Genomic DNA, 18,930 nt, shown 5'->3' on the forward strand with positions numbered 1-18,930 from the left:
CGATAGCTTTGCCAGCTCGAGGAGCACAAGCAAAGCACTCTGTGCTAATGCATTCATCAGCAAGGAGGGCAGGGAAGAGGGGCAGCACCCACAGGGAAGGTTGCCAGGGATTCTGGGGCGTAGAGGGGGGTGGGGAACACAGGAAGTGGGGGCAGTGTTTCATCTGCCCTTCCTGTCATGACCTTTCTGTCCTGTGTGTAAGCCACTGTAGGACGGGCAATGTGTCTCTAAAGGGATGGAGTCTGCCCTTGTGTACAGCAAGTGAGTCTCTTCTTAGAACCTGTAGGTCATATTGAAATGAATCAGCTCGAGAACCAAGAACGGGAGCCAAGGCTTTCATTTCTCTTATGAAATTAGCAGCAACCTTCCTGGGCTCCTTGCCCTGGTCTTTGGAGCCTTAGAGACATGGTTTCCAGCTCTTCAAAGCCTCTTGACCGTACTTCTGAGTGCTGTCCTGGGACTACTGAGTTCTAGGTAATTTGGTTGAAAAGTGGTGTCAGGAAATGCAGAAGGGAAAAGAGACTGCTGAGGAAATGGCTATAATGAAGAAGAGGATTTAGGGCGACTTGAAATTTTTATTTTCAATAGAAAAGTAGTTCGACCTCCTAGCAGTGATAGGTTGACTAAAGAGGCAGGGGCCACACAAGGGTTTGTGGGCCCCTTTTGGCCCATTCTTTACCATTTCTCTCTTCTCGGTATGGTGTGCCAGTCACAGATGGTGCTCATCTCCATCCTGCTTCCTGTATTCTGTGTGGTTCTCACGCTTTATGCGGTTACTCATCCATGAGCTCGGCTGAGATGCATAACAATATTATCTTCACATTTGTATAATGCTTTGCAGTCTTCAAAGAACTTCTGTACCCATGATGTCATTTGATGCATAGGGCATGCCACCAAGGAGGTAGTACAGTGTCATGATTAAGAACACGGATTCTGTTGATGGATGTGTGGGTTCATCTCCAAACATGTACCTGGTCATGGACAGGGGCTTTCATTTCTTCTTCTGTAAAGTGGAGAGAATAATAGGTCATTCCACTGAATGTCATGAGGATTCAGAGATTAATATTGTGTGAAGTATTTATGACATGGCCCGACATGTGGAAAGCTCAATCTGAGTAAGTGCCATTATTGTGACGATCTGGGTCCTTAAAGGGGAAACTGAGACTCAGATGGGGAAGGTGGTTTTTCTGGATCACAGGGGTTGGCAAGCCAAGTCTCCTGGCTTACAGCCCTGAAACATAATATGCTGTGTCACCAAATTATTTAGTATGCTTTGTACAGACTGATCCCCTCCTGGTCTAGGAGCTAACGGTGATAGGAGTATGAGGTGTTACCACCCCTGGCACCTCCCCATCATGTGCCAGGTATTAGTCTGGGTGCCCTGTGGCTCACAACAGCTGTGGAAGGCATACACTTCTTTGGCTTGTGTATAAGCCTCCCTAACCACAGAGGTTGGATCAGTCCTGACTGCACGTCCCCTTGTGGATGCAGTGAGGGCCCCAGACTTCACTTCTGAGGAAATGCTAGGGGTTTTCCTGCTGATGTAGAGGTCTGGCCACCATGATGAGGAAGCTGGCAGGACTCAGAGGTACATAGAAGATTGCCCCTTTCTGTCTCCCCTCCCCCTTTCCTGAGATCAGGAGGCTCACTGTCTATACATATATCTCATGTCCCCAGAGGCTCAGAAATTAGGATGCTGTGCAAAATAGGAGAGCCTCTTCTTTTTCAATTTCTCTGGTGTGTGAGGGCATGGGAATTTAAAGATCCAGCACCAAATGTGTGAGAGTACACACCTGTGCTTGCCCATGCAGAGCAGTGTGTGTCTTTGTGGCAATTATATGTATTCCTAAGGTTCTCTCTGGGCCTGTATATATGTGCGAAAGTGTGTGGGCGAGCAGGTCTGTATGTGGCAGCACAGCACCTGTCTGAGTGGGTGTTATGATCGTGTGTGTGTGTGTGTGTGTGTGTGTGTGTGTGTGTGTGACTCCAATGTGTGAGGTGGGGTATATGTGGGAGGAGGCTGACAACTATGGTCTGCACTGTTTGGATGGTGTGGCTGGGAGAGTTCTAGCTTGCTTGGTTTTGTCTTACATAGCAGCACCTGCAGAACTGTGTACATGCTCTCCCTCCATTCTCAAGCTTATACACACCTATTTTACCCACACCCACCGACACACAGATAACTGCCTAACATCACAGTGTGTCACTCATGTGTTGGTGGAGACGCGTCCAATCCCAACAGCTTACACAGAAATGGCTCCTCTCATCCCTCCCTCTGCGCCGTCATTTGTGCCCTCTCTTTTCCTGCTGGGAGTGGTCGTCGTTGGCTTGAATGCCTGACAAATTCATTGCCAGGCTCGGCTCTGGCACAGTAAAGAGGGTTTTCACCCACTGGCATGGCCACGTTTCCTTCTAGAAATGTCATTTGTCCACATTAATCCCACTCCCGGTTCCAAGAGGCTCCTGATGGCGCCACCTGCTGCTGGCTATTCCTTAGCATCTGTAGCTGGGGGAGCTGGGTACCCTACAAACCAGGATGAAGATGAGTTTGTACAGGTCAACCTAGATGTTGGGGACTGTGTGAGTATGAAAAAGGTTTATTTTGTGGGGGCAAATGCTCTTGGGACAGGATTCAGACAGACAAGAAAGGAAGCATGTTCTAAGGACACCCATGCTGAGAGTTCTGTTGTGGCAGACCACAGACAACCCATGTGCACCCGAACTGTGGTTCAGTGTCTATGAGCCCGACAATACCTGGGGGAATGCCACATCTGCCCACAGAGTGGCTGCAGAGTGAATGGGCTTTGTAGGTTATGCACATGTGGTGATCTAATGGGATTCTGGGTACCAATCTATATGCAGAGTGTCCTACCTTGATATATGGGTTTCCATACATGTGCTCTGGCACATACATGTATGTCTTCTGAACTAGTGCTTTGTGTATTCACGTGGAGATGTGGGTTTGGTTTGTAGTAACACCATATAAAAAGATCCTGGTATTTCTGTTCATGCCAACCCTCCATCCTAGAAAACAAGCCCTGAGAGTGTTTTCATTTTCTCCTACAGTGTGGACGCCTCGTTTCCACGCCTCTGACACTGCTTCCTCTTTTCTTCCTGTTCACTTCATGCACTTTAAAAAATGCCCATCACTTCTGTGGTGCAGATTGACTTCATGGAGTTCTGTGTGCAGAGGTGTCCTAACTGCTGTCATTTCAGGATTCAAGGATGGTTGAACTAGGTCCTCATGTCCTTCCTGTTTGCCAGCAAAGGACTGTCTGCTTGGAGGATGAATGGACGCCCCACCCTAAAACCCACCATGGGTTCTGTAGAACTCATGTTCCAGAAGGAACATCAGCGGAGGGCAGAGAAAGTTCCCTTCTCCCCGTGGTAACCGCTCAACCAGCCTCCCTAGTGTTGGAATGTCGCAGAGTCTGCTTGGTGCCCCTCGATTAACCTTGGGACGCTGCCAGGCAAGCAGCGCTCGTGGCAGCCTGCCCCTCGTCCTTTTCTCCCACATTCCTTCATCTATCGGCTCATTGTGCTGGTTTCCCATGAAACTCTCTTTTGAGAGCCTCCAACGGCCTCCCCGAACCTCCTACGGGCAGCTGCGCCCACCCCCAAGTCCACAGGCTTTTCCTTCTCTGACTTGGTTTCCTAGAAAGGGATTGAATCTCTCTCTGCCTAGCTCTCTTTCCATGTCTCTCTCTGTCTCTGTCTTTCTATCTCTGTCTCTCCCTGTCTCTGTCTTTGTCTTTCTCAGTCTGTCTTTCTGTCTCTCCCTCTGTACGCAGGCACCTACCTTCTGATCTCTCAGGAGTTGGGGCTCTGGATAAAAATTCTTTTCCCTTTGCCGAACATATTGTACCATGATTTATCGTTCACTTCATCGCACCCCCAGGAACACACCTCATGCACGCAAATGTCTCTATAGCTAGGCTTTCTTGGGTCCAGCAAACTGTTTCCTATGTGGATGAGTTTTCACTCTCCTTTTGTCTCTTGTTTCTAATTACCTAGAGTAGACATTGGCTGTAGGCAAGCCTTGGGACTCAGCACTAACTCATACTTCCACCCGGAGCCACAACACTTGCTTTCCATGGAGCCATTAGGAGGTCTCAGGATCTGGTATACCTTGTGGGCATGTGAGTCCTTGAACTCTGACATTGGACTGGCCTTCTGTTTGAACTATTCTTCCAAGCAACCCTATTGCTATTAACTGCCAGTTGTGTGAAGGCAGGGACCATGTAGAGGGGTAGCACACCACATGTGGACTGGTCGTATATCACATGTGGAGGGGCAGTACACCACAGGTACTCTGTGTGCTCTTGGTGTGCAAGCTGCTGAGTGGGCATTACAAAATCCTAATGGTAGCGATTGAATGATTGATCAATGGCAGGATCCCCAGCATGGCTTTGGAAGGCTAAATGTCTTAGTTAAGGATACATCACCGATGGAGTGAGGTGTGGATGGGACTCTGAGCTGGAAACACTGTGGCCAGAAATCCCTCCCTAGACCTCATTTGCCTGTGTCCAAGCACCATGGAAACTTGTTGCTGTGGTATGTTTTGTCCTGGATGTTTGCCAAGAGTAAATCGGGCTCTGTCTCTAGGTTCCCCTGACTCTGCAGCCCAGCAAGTGGAGGACAGAGAGGGAGAGAAGGAAGAAACTGAGAAGAGGGGCTTGTGGTAGAAGTGGAACAGAGGGCAGGGGAAGGAGCTAGCAGAAGGATGCTGAGGGGTGGGCTGGTGAGAAGGTAGTAGTGGGGGCAGGCTGGTGCTTCCCTCTGCCCTCTGGCTCCTGTCTGGTGCCCACTCCTCCTTTCCTGCCTCCCGCACCTGGTGGGGTGCTGTTCATGCCAAGGCTCTGGGGAGGGGAGGCAATGATATAAAGATGCATTGCGTTTCCTAGCACTCCCACACAAGGCCCCTTTTGTGCAGAGATGAGAGCTAAGTGTGGAGGGGTCCGGGAATGAGAGGTCTGGGGTCGAATGGGTGCCAAAAATAGACCCCTGCAAACTCTCCAGCTGTGGCTTCAGGGCCGATTCTCCTCCCCCGTCCCCAGCCCGACCATCTGTGGGTCCACAGCAGAATCACAGCCTCCTCCTCACATCATTGTAGGGCTTCTTTGACTCCCAGCTTCAGTGCCTTTGGTCTCATTGGAACCAAAAGTGATGCTTTCTTCTCTGCCCGTCCATAGGACCAGACCTTACTTGTCATCTCTCCATTAACACTGTATAAGTACTAAGTACTTAGTACCTATTCGTGTTACTCTGGTTTGCCTACTCCTTGGTCTTAGCTTCACCAGTTGGCCAGTTTCCTCATTTTCTTAACACACTACTCTTTCTCTCTCTCTTTTTTTCCTCCCCTGGAGACAGGGTTTCTCCATGTAACCCTGGCTGTCCCTGGAACTCCCTTTGTAGACCAGGCTAGCCTTGAACTCACTGAGATCTGCCTGCCTCTGCCTCCTGAGTGCTGGGATAAAAGGCATGCGCCATCACGCTTCATCTCTCTTTTCCTAACATGGAAGCATCTCTGTGGTATAAACTGGCCAGACAAACCAATTTATTATTGCCTCTGCATATTCACTAGCCATGAATGCTTGCTGAATGTCCACCCTGAGATGGACAGGAGGGATGCTCGCCATACGGGCTTGCTCTTGCCCCAAACAGGCCACAGACCCACAACTTACTCCCCAGTAGTCTCTTTGTTCTCTTTCACTCTTTACTGAAGACTGAGCTCAGACCTTACCTACCCACACAGCCACCTTCTCACAGGCCTATGGCTGTGTGAGCTTGGGCACCGTAGTGTGGATGTGGCTTTGTCCTTGAAAGGGTCATGTGTTGAAACTTAGCCACTACTGGGCAGACAGATGGTGGGATTTTAAGGTAACACATAGTGGGAGGAGCCAGATCATTGAGTGGGCTGACCCTGGAAGGGACAAAGGTAGTTCTTGTAGGTAGGGCCCTGGGCTTCCATGGTACTGAGTTGTAAGAGTGAGCCCAAACTTTGACGTGTCCTCTGGCTTCTTGTCTTGCAATGTGACCTTTCACATTTACAGTGACACTACCTCCAGTTAGATCTTGCAAACCTTCACCAAAAAAGCCGCTGAGTCTTAGATTTTTATCTCTAAATTGGAGCTAAATAAACATCATCTTCAAACAATTTTATTTTTATTTATGTGTATGTGTGTGTATACGTCACATGCAAGCCTGTGCCAGAAGATGGTAGAGTGGCAGCTCCCCCAGAACTGGAGTTATAGCTGCCTGTGAACCATCTGACATGGGTGCTGGGAGTTGGGTTTAGTCCTCTAGAAGAGCAGTCAGTGCTGTTAACTACTGAGCCATCTCTCCAGCTCCCAAACCTCTTTATTTTTTTAGCAGGGAAGTTACCAGAACAGGTGAGATTGAGCAGTGGGTACAAAGTGATTGCCAACAAGCTGATGAACTGAGTTCAACTTCTCGATTCCATGATGGTGGGAGAGAATTGACTCTTGAAGGTTGTCCTCTAACTTCCACACAAAGGCTGTGGCATGTGTGCTCATACTCACATACACCACACATATGCACCCCTACAAAAATAACAATAAATAATATAAAGCAAAATTGTTTCCTGTATTTGAATATTCTGTCATAGTAACCAAAATGGACCAGGCCAGTATCTTTCTGTGGTCTAGTATTGACAGACATGCATAAGAATTGTTCACATGGTCAGACTCAAGTGTGTATCTGGGTGTCAAGTGCCTTGTCTCAGCTGTCTCCTCAATTGGAGACTTGTGTTCAAGGTCTACTTAGCCACTGGGAAGCTATTTCTGCTGATTCCTCCTGAGCCAAAGTCCTTGATCTCCCTATTGCTGGCACTTACCATGACCTGATAATTTTGTATACCTTTTGGACCCTTGGCTTCTAGCAACCTGTTGTTGGTTTCAAGGTACCAGATCCTTGAGTCTATGACCCCATGTGCTTCTGGGAACACGTCTATGCTTTTTTAGAATCCATGGCCCTGCAATGCTTTGGGAAAAACTCCAGATTCCATTTGCCTCCTATACAGTATCACAGAGGAATGAAATTGGGTTATTGGGGGGAACCTATGAAAGAGCTAGATTGTAACAATGCTTACTTAAGTCTTCTCCTGCAGACCTCAGTTCCTACCAGCTTCTACTGTCTCTTCTGTAGTTGGAAGAATAATAACTTAAATGAAAGGGAGTGATCCAAACCCCTAATCTGTTGTGGCCATGGCCTGAGCGATCCAGTAGAGAGCAGATTTTTAGCTATCTGTTAGGCTTCTACATGATAGGGTGTGGAAGTAAGGACCATTTCCACCTATCTGTGCCAGCACCTTACCACTGAATCCTTTAGCCCTGGGCAGGCACAGGCATACCTAGGTGTACCAGAGTTGTCCTAGGAAGCCAAGAACCACACTTTCCATAGTGCAGCCTTTGGCAAGGTGAGGAATTATTGAGGGGCGATGGTGGCATATGCTGGGGGACAGTCCACAAAGAAGGCTATCACTCACATCCTGAGTTCTGTGAGACAAACATCATGCAAAGCAGCCACTCTCCCTTTTGTGTCCCTGAATGAAGCCATACAAATATGGCATATGTCTTCTTGGAGGGTGTTCAAAGCTGGCTTGTAACACCAAGAGAAAAGAGGAGAAGAGTGAGCATGGTTTTCAAATAGAAAAAACTAAGTTATAGATGCCTTGTTCCTTTTTTTTTTTTTTTTTTTTGACCTGGCAAGAAATGAATATAGTTTGTCTAAAATTCCAGGAATTAGTTTCTATTGTAGTGATATAAGTATGTGTTTAAGAACTGTGACTTTTAAGTTCAACATACAAGAATTCTTTATACACCTGGTCACACCTGTTGTGCACATATGAGGTATGTAACGGTGTCCTTTGCATCTTCAGTGCATGCAACTTTTATCACATCTGTCTAAGATGGCAAAACAGCAGTGAAGCAATGGGAAGCTGCACCTGAAATGGATGGGCTTCTGGCAGACCCTCCTTTTGGGCTTTGGGCTCATCTGGATGGCACAGTACAGAGTAGTCCAGGCATGTTTGACCTGGGTCCGTGAGCACCTCCTAACTAGGCTATAACCTTTAGGAGTAATTGCATCTGCGAAGCACAACTCTGGATAGCCTGAGAAACTCGAGCCATAATCAAGTTTTCATAGAGGAAAAAGCTGCCAGGAACTTATTTTTGAAGAGTCAAAGGTGAACTGGTAGGATAGTTACTAGGGTCTTAGAAACAAGAGTCCACAGGCCTAGAGACAAGTGGGATGGGAGAGAAGGGAGCCAAGCAAGGGGCAATGCAGACAGAATCAGTGTTTGCATTTCAGTCAAAAGAACAAGTGTTATAACTTGAGAGTCCGAGAAGCTTTGAAAACTCTTCTACAATGGCCTGCATCAAATACCTTAAGATTAGCTATTGGAAGTCCAATTTCCTTTGTGTTCAGTTCCTCCTTCCTCCCCCAACCCTCCCTCCCTCCCTCCCTCCCTCCCTCCCTCCCTCCCTCCCTCCCTCTCTCCCTCCCTCCCTCCCTTCCTTTTTGAGACAAGGTGTCACTGTACAGCCCTGGCTGGCTTCCAACTGACAGAAATCTACCTATCTCTGGCTCCCAATTAATTCCAATTCTGGAATTAAAGGCATGCTCCACCAGGTTTGGCACTAAGTTCTTCCAAAACATACGAACTGGCTCTATGTTGTATTTAGAGAAAACAAGGTAGTAGAATTGGCTTCTCAAATTAGCTAGTCTTTTGAAAGTGTCAAGGGTATACCCCTGGGCCTAAGGAACATAGCAGCTTGAATTAACATGAGAACAGCCTTAGACCCAGATATTGTATGTCAAACTCTTTTGTGATGGGTAACTTTAGGTGTCAGCTCTATTGGACTAAAGTGTACCCCATGGTACTTTTTATGGGCAAAAGATGACTTTGTGATATGCTGTGAAGATATTTCCTGAAGAAGTCAGCCTTGGATCAGTAGGCTGAGTGGGTGTCGCCTGCCACCATGAGTGGGCATCCTTCAGCCTATTGAGAGCAAGACTGAAGAGAAAGGGTGAATTGCTTTCTTCTCGAGCTGGTCACCCACCTCCTGCCCTTCCGACACTGGGATTCTAGGCTGTCGGGTCTTCAGATTCCATAACTCACACCTGCTTTCGGGCTTTTGGACTCAATGCTAAATCACACTACCAGTCTCTCTGGTTCTCCAGCCTTTAGACAACATATTGTTAGACTTCTCAGCTTCCATAATTGCATGAGGCAATTTCCATAATATAATTTTTCCCAGAGATTTCTTCTAGAGTTCATTTTTTGCTTTTATTTTGAAGACTGTTTTCACAGCAAATTGTACCATTCCAAAAATGCCTGCAACACTCTCTCCATTCCACAAGCTCATCTCAGAGTGTGAAACAGACATTATTGCATGAAGAGATATACATGGTTTCCTTTTTAGCCTGGCAGGTAGTCCACACCTATAGGCACGAGGTAGTGTTATCCAGGATAGGAGAATATAAAGGCTGTTTCTACTTGGTTCCGTTGGGACACATCTCTTGGAACCTAGCCACCAAGCTGTGAGGAAGCCCAGGTAGTCTATAGAGAAGTTGGGAGAGAATGAGATTTGAACCTTCACCAACAAGCCTGGCTGACAACCAGCTAACAGCCAGGTGCTTGGGCCATCTTGAGAGTAGAATGACCATGCTCCATTGAAGCCAATGTTTGGTGTTCCCACTAAGCATTGCTCAAATAAGTTTAAGTCACTATAATTTTGGGATAGTTTTTTTATATGGTGAGACTATTAGAACAGTTTTCAAATTGTATAGACACCAAACATTTTTTAATTTATTTCAGATAAATTCCTTTGGTTTATATCATCTCCTCTTCCTTCTAAGGAGCTGCCTCAACCACTGTCCTATCCAAGATCCTACCAAGAGCTCCAAAGGAGGTAAGCACAAGCTGCTGTTTTTAGCTTGATTACTTAGTGGGTATAAAGAGGGAACCCAGGCTTCCACTGGCTGCCTTTTTATGTGTCCTCTGAGGGCCTTTGGACATGTGAGAGTGGGTAGCCAGTGTGTTTTCCTCGAAATAACTGATCAGAGTAGAATTATGTATTTCTGAAAGTGAACTTTTCCATGAGGCTGAAAGATGACAGACATTCTCATACCCAGTGGGCAGGGCAATGAACCGTGTATACTTATTCATAGGGCTTGGCTTGTGTTCCTTCCTCATGTGCCTCTTGGAAGCTGAGGTCCATGCTGCCCCTGAGTATTCAGCTTGATGTCTGCTAGGGAGGGAGGGATTGCCATCCTTCCTGAATCAAATGCTCAGCCATATGTCCAGAGGAGAAGATCCGACTGGCCTCATTCCTCTCTGCCAATTGCTCTAACATGTCTCTCTTGAGCTGATCTGAAATGAACTGACACATGTTGTATGATAATGGACACAATGCTAATTTTTTCCTTTTCAAATCAATTTATTCCCTTTCCTCTCCACCATCACTCTTGTGTTCCATTCTATTTCCAGTAGAATTCTCCAGAAGAAACTTATTCTCTTTAGATAGTTTCCTTTGAATATCTCCTAAGTCCACTCTATTCTTTTAAGCTCTAATGTTCTTTCTTTTCTTTCTGATTTGAGATACAATTTTAACTTCCTAGCAGAAATCATCACATCTCCCTGAGAACAAACTGAGTGGCCAAGCAAGTATGGTGGTGGTGGATTACGGGAGTTACTCCATCTTTTCCTCAGCAGCTTTGGGACACTGGAAGAAAGTTCCTCAGAGTAGATACTCCATAGATGTTAAGCAGGAATGCCTCTTCCACCTCAAGGATTCAAGGGACAGGGAATAGCCTAGGGACTCAACATTGCCTATACCCCAACATCAGGAGACACAGAACATCACTTCACAGGTATCAAAAGGCTGGGTAGAGCTTATGAGGGGGAGGAATCCTGTGGTCATCAGTTGAGTCACTCAGGTTTTTTGTTGACATCATGAAACAACCAAGGAAGTAGACTCCATGGAGAAAAATCGATTTTTTTTTTTTTTTTAGCACACAATTCTGTAGGTTTATGGGTGTGGTATCTGCATTGGTTTATTTCTGATGAAGGTTTATATCTGATGATAGATGGGGGATGGCAATAGCATTAGTGTGTCCTGGCAACTGGCCGAATTTCAAGTCAAGGTAGCAGGTAGAGAGGGGGAGGGGCTAGTCTTCCCCCTCCCTTTTTTTTGGAGCTGAGGACCGAACCTAGGGCCTTGGTGCTTGCTAGGCAAGCACTCTACCACTGAGCTAAATCCCCAACCCATCTTTCTCCCTTTACAACAGCTCTTCCTTTGCTTTTCTTTTTGTTTTTTTGAGATAGGGTCTCTTGTAGCTCAGGGTGACCTTAAATTTCCTGTGTAGCTGAGGACGATCTTGTACACCTGATCTTTCAAATGCTAGGATGATTGATGTGAGGCACCATATCCATCTCTGTTCATGGTAATCTTCTTATGAGAATACCAAGGGGGTTCCAGGAGAATTATCTTGCAATAGCTTGCCTCCCAGCAACTTAAGAACTTCTCAGTAGAACTCACCTCTTTATTTATTTTAAATTATATGCATATGTGTGTCTCTGTGTGGGTTTGTGCACAGGAGTGCACTGCCTGTGAAAGGGTGTTAGATCCTTTGGAGCAGGAATTGCAGGCAGTGGTGAGCCACCTGGAAAGGATGTTGTGAACCAAACCCGAGCCCTCTGCAAGAGTAGTTGATGTTCTTAACTGCTGAGCCATTTCTGCAGCCCCTAGGACTCACTTCTTAAAGGTTCCGTTCTCCTGGTACTAACTAGCACCTTGGGGATCAGGTTTCCAACATGAACCTTTGTGAGGTCACAATTAAACCGTATCCTAGTTATATCACCTGTTCTGCAAATGGATCCCAGAAAGTCTTGATATATCTAAGACCCAGAGTAAGTATGTATGGGTGTATGTGGATGTGAGCAAACATGTTTATGGGTACACATGTATATTATGTGTTGGAGGTAGAATTGCTATTCTGTGGCATGTTACCCGAGAATTAGTGCATCAGTGAGGTCTAGGGCTTGCAACTTTCATCAAAGCCCCAGGAAAGACATCTTGGCCCAGAAAGAGACCCTGAAGCAGAGGTCCACATTCTCAGAGTGATACATCATAAGTGTGTTTGCAGGGACATTGTGAGTGGGCAAGCTGGAGGTGTTCAGAAGTCCAGCTCTCCAGATTATATTCAGATAATATATCAACATGTTAGCTTCTCTGCTCAGGATCACCAGCTTTTCATCTTTTGCATGGCAATGAGAGTGAACTTCTCTGAAAAGGCTGGCCCTCCATCATTCAAGGCCACTTTTGATGTGTGATGCATGAGTCCATGTGCACAGGTGGGCTTTTCCAGCAGCAACAAGTCCATTTGTTGTTTTGTGTGGCGCTTCATGTCCTAGAGTAGGGCTCTGTGCTTTTTGAGAGCTCTCCTTCATTGCTCTTCCATTTCCTTCGCTGGCCAACAGCCCCTCCTAGAGAGCTGTGGCTCTCACCACTGCTTCCAGTCCTTGAAAGAATAAACATCTTCACTACAGCCTCAGAATGCTGGCGTGAGATGATTGTAGACGTCTCCATGACACTCATTTATTCCTGGTGTAAATACAACTGTACTGAGGGAGGAGATGAAGAGATGCTGGAGTAGGGAGCCTGGGATACAGACAGCTCTTACAGCTTCCTTATCTATCTACTACAGGAATGAGAAGGACCTTTCCCTTTCCCTTGGTTCTCTGCCCCACCCCCAAATCGCTCACTAATTCCACTTTGGCATTATGCTGCTGAAATGGGGCTGGGCTCTGAGTAAGGTAGGTGGGAAGCAGCATTCGTGTGCAGGAGAAGCAGCATTTATTTAGAAGGAGGAGGAAAAAGTTTAATTGCTCAGAGTTGGGATTTAGTAATCATGAGCAACGATGACCAGCAGTGGGGGTGGCAGTGCGTGTGCACATGTGTTCCAGAGGGGTCTGTGATTCGCCGCAGCTGAGCCAATGACTCATTCCAAATTTAGCGACTTTTAGAGGTCATTTTAGTCATCCCCCTGCCTTTGGGCTGGATGGAGCCTAACTTAATATCGCGTTTGATGGAGATATTGTGCTCTGAGAGAAGAGAGTGCAAGGGAGTGGGGGTGGGGAGGCATCACGTGACCCCTTTGAACCGATCTCCAGCAAAGGACGCTCCCTAGTTTCCCCAGGATGCTTGGGTTTCCCCATCCTTGTTATCATCATGATCCTCCGGGGAACTGCCTTTTTTTTTCTTGATCGAAACCGGATGTTGGATTCTCAAGGTGGGCGGGGGCTCCATCCCCGTCGGACCTGTCAAGGGTTATTGAGACTCCTGGGGTCCCATTAGCCAGTACGAGAATCTACCATTTATTTCATCAGAAACTTGCCATGCAATCTGAGCTGAGAACAGAATAGAGCAAAGACGCTACAACGCCTTTTTCCCAGGCAATGCGCATGATTCTGCGGCTCTTTGCTCGCTACACTTCAACGCACCTTGAAATGGGCTCGCCTCCTTCGCGCAGCGACGGACAGAGAATTAAACCAATAAGCTCCTAGATTCGTGAGCAACGTCCAATAGATAGGCGGCAGAGGCGGGCCATCAGACTAGGCCCGGCTAGGCTTCACCGTGGACCTAGCTGCGCTCTGCCTCCGCTGGCAGTGCAGGTGCCGCTGCGCCGGGGCCCGGGAGGCTGCGCGCCGAGCCGAGCGGAGCCAGGGAGGGATGGAGAGCGGGCCGCCCGGGCTGCAGGAGCACCGGCAAGGGGTGTAGGCGGGCGAGAAGCGGGCGCTGGGGCACAATAAGAGTGCAGACGCAGGAGCACTTTGCGATAGGATGAGGCTCTTGGCTGGCGCGCGGTAGTACTATGATTTGGTATGTGGCCACTTTGATAGCAAGTGTGATCAGCACCCGAGGTCTTGCGGCTCAAGGTGAGTTGAAGTGCAGCGTCCCTCCTCCAAGTCTCCTGGCTTTCTCAAGCCTTCGCTCCGGGATCTGGCTCTCAAACCCAGGGCGCGAGCCTCCGGCTCTGTCCAGGCGCACCTCGGGGCACTGGCTCAAGGGCCAGGGAGTTGCGGGCGGGAGGAACTCGGTGAGAAGGTGCAGGAGCCCTTAGGCTGCGGGGAAGAGCGTCTTGGAATCGAGGTGGACTTGGCCCACCTTGGGCCCCCATGGTCCACAACCGCACGTCGAACCCGAGCTTTGGGGAACCCCTGGTGCTCTAACTCTGGCTGCCGGAGACTTTGCCGGTCTTCCGGCAGGATTCCGCGCGTTCCAGCCCTCCTTGCACAGCACCGCTGGATGGAGGAGCCCTTGTAGGGAGGCGCGACCAAGAGCTTGGGACTGGCTCTCTAAGGGACCCGGTTCTCCGCCCTGCTCCCCTCCTTTCCGTTTATCTTGGCAGCGGAGGTCGGATCTCGTTGGCAGGTGACAAGCGGAATTGACCTAGCGACTCCGAGCAGCCTCTGCTCTTCCTGGCCTTGGCGGCCGCCCGCGCCCACCCTAGCCGCACCTGGGCCCCGGCCAGGCAAAAGTTCCCGGGGAGGCGCCATCACGCTCGGGGCTGCCAGGCCCAGCGGCCTGGGGGCGAGGGCCGCGAGGGAGGGGTCTGCTCCGCTGCGTCTCAGAGTCGAGCGGGATTTTTCTTCCTGCCTTCTCGAGTCTGAGCCCAAGAAGAAGCTAGGGAGAAGCCAGGGCGCGGGGTGCATACTTGAGCGCGAGGGCTTCGGAGATGGCAGAGCTCTGGGTGGCACCCGGCTCTCGTCCCTTGTATGGAAGTCAGAACCGAGCCTGAACTGCCAGGACTCTGAGCTCAAGATTTCTCCTGCGCGCCGAACGGACCCGGCTGCGGGCAAGTTCGCAGAGCAGGGAGGAGATGGCGGCGGGAGAGGAACGGTCTGTGAGTGGAAGGTGGCAGGGTGGCCGGCAGGGTGGCGAGGACCTGCGGACCAGGGAGCCTCTTTGAAGGACTCTGCTGGAGGTGCGGGCTCCAGGTGGCTTCTTTGCACCTTGCCTGGGGCCGTGTGGGGGGAGTGGTTTGCGAAAGTTTCCCGATTGGAATGTGTCTCCTCTGCTACTTGAGAGGGGACTCTGAACAAGAGACCATCAAAAACCTTGATGGTCGGGATGGTTCTAAAGCTTTCCGTTTGTCAGGTGGGAAAACTGAGACAGGGTGACCTCAGAAGCCTATGGAAAAAGGGTGGATCTTGCTGTGCCTCTCCCCTCCCCCCTCCCCATGCAGTCTTTCAGTGACCTCCTCCTCCTCCCCTCCAGGTTTTGGTATGTTCTGCTGTGGGACTGTCTTTGCAAGCACAAAAGGCTGTGCTGGGATCAGAATCAGAATCAGAGACACTGAAGGAAGGCTCTGAACTAGACTCCCAGCCTCAGCAAAGGGTATAGGCATGGTAAAATGAAACACAGAAAAAGAAAATTGGTTTCATATTGCAGCGATTCGCCGAGTGGCCAGACAGAAGGAGGAACTTTCCAGTGTTGAAGGTTGTTGGACATGAAGGTTATTAGCCCTTCTATCTGGAACCACTGCTTCTGTCTAGGAGCAAGTGTGACCCGATTGGTCTTGGGGTCTTTTTAGTCTAAAACGGCTCTACGAGGCCATCACAGACATAGGTTTACCAATAAACTGACAAGATTCAAAGCCTGGTTATTCCATTTGCTGACCCTGTGACCTTGGACAAATTTCTCAGTTTTTCTAAATGTCACTTAAACCTCAATAGGAAAATGGGTTAGCTGTATGAACGTGTCGAGATTTGGGGTGTGTGTGAACAGTACTGTGACGAAGAAGTGACTGCCTGCCTGTTGTGAAGTATGTGCTCACCAAACATCATTATTAGTATTTCGGTATCTTTGGGATTCCTGCCTCCTAACCAGCTTCTTTTCTTTGGGCTATTCGGGGAGCTGGAAGTTAGGAGTGTGTTGGGGGACATTCAAAGGTCTGCCTTTGAGGAGGCTAGACCCCTTCATGGGCTGACCTTGTCTGGTAGGACCTCTTGTTCTATGCATCCCAGTGAAGTGTGGGTGGGGCATGTACAATTGCTTGGAAGTCCTTTACAAGGTCTGCAAAGCTGAAGGATTGCTGGCTGCCAGATGCTTCAGGAAGGATGCAGAGTCCAGCCTTCAGAGGGGGAGGGGCACCTACTTGCCTGAGAGGCCAGGGTTGGGGTGCTGGTGAGAGGCCTTAGGGGTCCAGTTGTTCTGTGAGTGGCAGAAGTGACTTCTGGAGAAATCCTCCAATCCCAGGGACTGTAGGATGCTTCTTCTAGAACTGTCTAAAGCAGGGGCCACTCTAGGTGAAAAAGGTCAGGTCTATCAGACTGCCAGGTTGGGACTGTCAACTTGCAAGTCTGGGACAGAGGTGGGTATGGACTCTTTCTTTTGACTCTGGTCAGGCATTTTGGAAGTAACCAAGATCAACATTCAGGTTAGGAGGGTAAAGAAAAGAGGAAGGTTATTGATGCGGTCTCTGCACCCCAGACATCGGCCCTTCAGTCTGGGGGAGTTTCCACAGTATGTGGAAGTCATGAGCTGGGTATAATTGATTTTCAACTTCCTGTAAAGAAGAGAAGTCTGTTCTGTATTACCAGTGCTACCTCCCCTGTCTGCCACAGTCTGTCAGTGGACTCCCTGGCTTCTGAGTGCCCAGGTAAATTAGGGTCTGACTCAGACTCTGCTTGTGGTTGGAGCAGTGCCCTCTAACTGGCTTTGACCCACCCCCACCCCTCTTCTCTTTGTTGCTGGAGATGGGGAGGGGTGTGTTTAAAGCCCTGGACAGCCTACAGCTGAGGACTTGGCTCAGGAAGTGGGTAGTGAGTGCTGGTATGAGTGTGTCTCAGGACATTTACACGGAGGCGGAGGTGTGTCTGGTAGGAGGCCCCCTACAAGAAACCAGAGTGGGAGGCGGCATGATGCTGGGTACTGGAGTTAGCTCATAGCTGTGGGCCTGTGGCCCGGCGTACTTCGGTCTCTGGAGTTGTCAGGTCCTAGGTGCAGGTGGTTTCATGTTTGTATGTCTGAAACAGAAAGCTGGGATCTGGTTTCTCAAGGAGCAAAGGTTGCTGGGTTAGGAGATCCTGGAAGTTGGTAGCCCTAGCTTCTTTGCTATGCCTTGCCCTTTCCAGTGTCTAGGTCTCCTCTCTGCCCTCTCCTCAGCAGGGCAGCCCCTAGCTCGCATGTATGCCTCTGCTTTGGCTTCCTCTCAGTTCTGTGGGGTGCTCATTAAGTCTCTCTGCAGCCCCCCAGTTTGCACTGAAAATGTGGGGGTGGGAGGTGAGGCCCAGTCAGGAGAGCACTATGAGCATTGAGTGAGATGTAACTGGTTCTCTTCTCCACGAGAGCGGCTCCCTTCTGGGGGCTTCTCCGCTGGGGCCCCCAGGTAGTGATCCCCTTCCCTCTGCTTCCAGGGATGAGTTGAACAGTTTGTGTGAAGAGTGGAACTGAATGAGCTGTGGTTGGTAAGAATTTTCAGCATTTTTTTCCCCCCTTTGGAGCTGAGGACCAAACCCAGGGCCTTGCGCTTGCTAGGCAGGCGCTCTACCACTGAGCTAAATCCCCAACCCCTTCAGCTTTTTTTAGAAGAGTGTGCATGTATGTTTGTGTGCATGTGTGCATATATGTATGCATCTCAGTATGTGTTATGTGTATTCCTATATGCATGTGTGAATGTGCATATTTCAAATGTATGCACACACACACACACACACACACACACACACACATGCGCGCGTGCGCGCGCACACACACACACACACACACACACACACACACACACACACACATATTCCTGTATGCATACATGCTTCTGTAATGGTGTTCACACTTAGTTAGACCTGTATATACATGCACTTACAAGCACTTGTGTATTTATGTACACATACAATGGATTACGTCAAGACAAGAGCAGTTATGTGTAAGTTTGAGGTGGGAGCTCCTCTTTTGAGTACTATGGGATGTAGGGAGACTGCTCAGCAAACTGCTAGCTTCCCTGTTCATTGCACTGCACCTGCATCCAGGCAGCCCAGATGTTCTTAGAGTTGAAGGCTCCAGCCCAAGGCAGGGACCAAAGACTGCCTGAGGTCCAATAGGGAAAGCCTTAGTGTCAGGGCAGAGGCTTGGCTCATGGGGAGGCTGACTGCCTCTCTTGCCAAGAGGCATTAGTTGCCATCAGCCTGGTACAGTCTAGCATAGACAAAGCTCTGGGTGCCTGGGGAGATGGGAGAGGGTTGGGGTTGGAGAAGCAGCTTGCAGTCAGGCTCAGCCCCAGGGGCACTGCCCATGGGTGTGGCCTGGTCTGCCCAAGGCAACTGACCTATTTTTCTTAGAAATCTTCCTGCTTTTCTGCATGAGTAAGCAGGAGAGTGGTGAGTAGAGATGGGGCCTCTTTGAGGGTTTTGTAGGTTCAGTGGGGGTCAGGGCTGTGACAGAGGTCTCGGCTGGCCTGCCTGAACTTCTGACAAAGAGGAGACTGATAACTTGGCCTTCTGCCCTCTCTGCTCTCCCTTCATCTTCTTCCTGGTTTACTGTGGCCATAGACAGGGGGCTGTGGCATAAAACTTACATGTGGGCACATTGTCCTCTCCCTGGTTTGGAGCAAGGATGCTGCTGTTGCTCTGCCTGGAATAATCTCTCAAAGGTTACTACTGTGCCTGCTTGGCTGAGGTGCCCTCACTGGCTAGCCTTGCTGTGTGCATACCAGATTGCCCTGTGGGGTACACAGGCTCTGTGAGGACAGGCTTCCATCCAGGTGGTAGAACTCAGGTTGTGGGTGTAGGGGGTGTGGCTTTGCTTTTCTGCTGAGGAGCTCTGAACTGAGATTGAATTACAGACTTCCTTCCTGTCTGTGGCTCCTGGGGAAAGGGCTCTGGGAAATATAATCTAGCCCAGCAAA

The 18,930-nt window shown here is 49.0% G+C and overlaps 1 protein-coding gene across 5 annotated transcripts in view; it reads left to right on the plus strand.

The window, feature by feature from the left end:
• Positions 1 to 13,690: 13,690 nt before the first annotated feature.
• Positions 13,691 to 18,930, plus strand: part of Igsf9b (immunoglobulin superfamily member 9B) — a 52,878-nt gene continuing 47,638 nt past the window's right edge. For all 5 annotated transcript variants that reach the window (XM_036191610.1, XM_036191611.1, XM_036191613.1 and 2 more), the window contains exon 1: positions 13,691 to 13,963. In XM_036191610.1, the coding sequence (XP_036047503.1) occupies positions 13,900 to 13,963 (64 nt within the window). In that variant the 5' untranslated portion in view covers positions 13,691 to 13,899. The remainder of the gene's footprint in view (positions 13,964 to 18,930) is intronic.

The sequence above is a fragment of the Onychomys torridus genome, chromosome 7, assembly GCF_903995425.1.
Source record: "Onychomys torridus chromosome 7, mOncTor1.1, whole genome shotgun sequence".
In the NCBI taxonomy this organism is placed as follows: domain Eukaryota; kingdom Metazoa; phylum Chordata; class Mammalia; order Rodentia; family Cricetidae; genus Onychomys; species Onychomys torridus.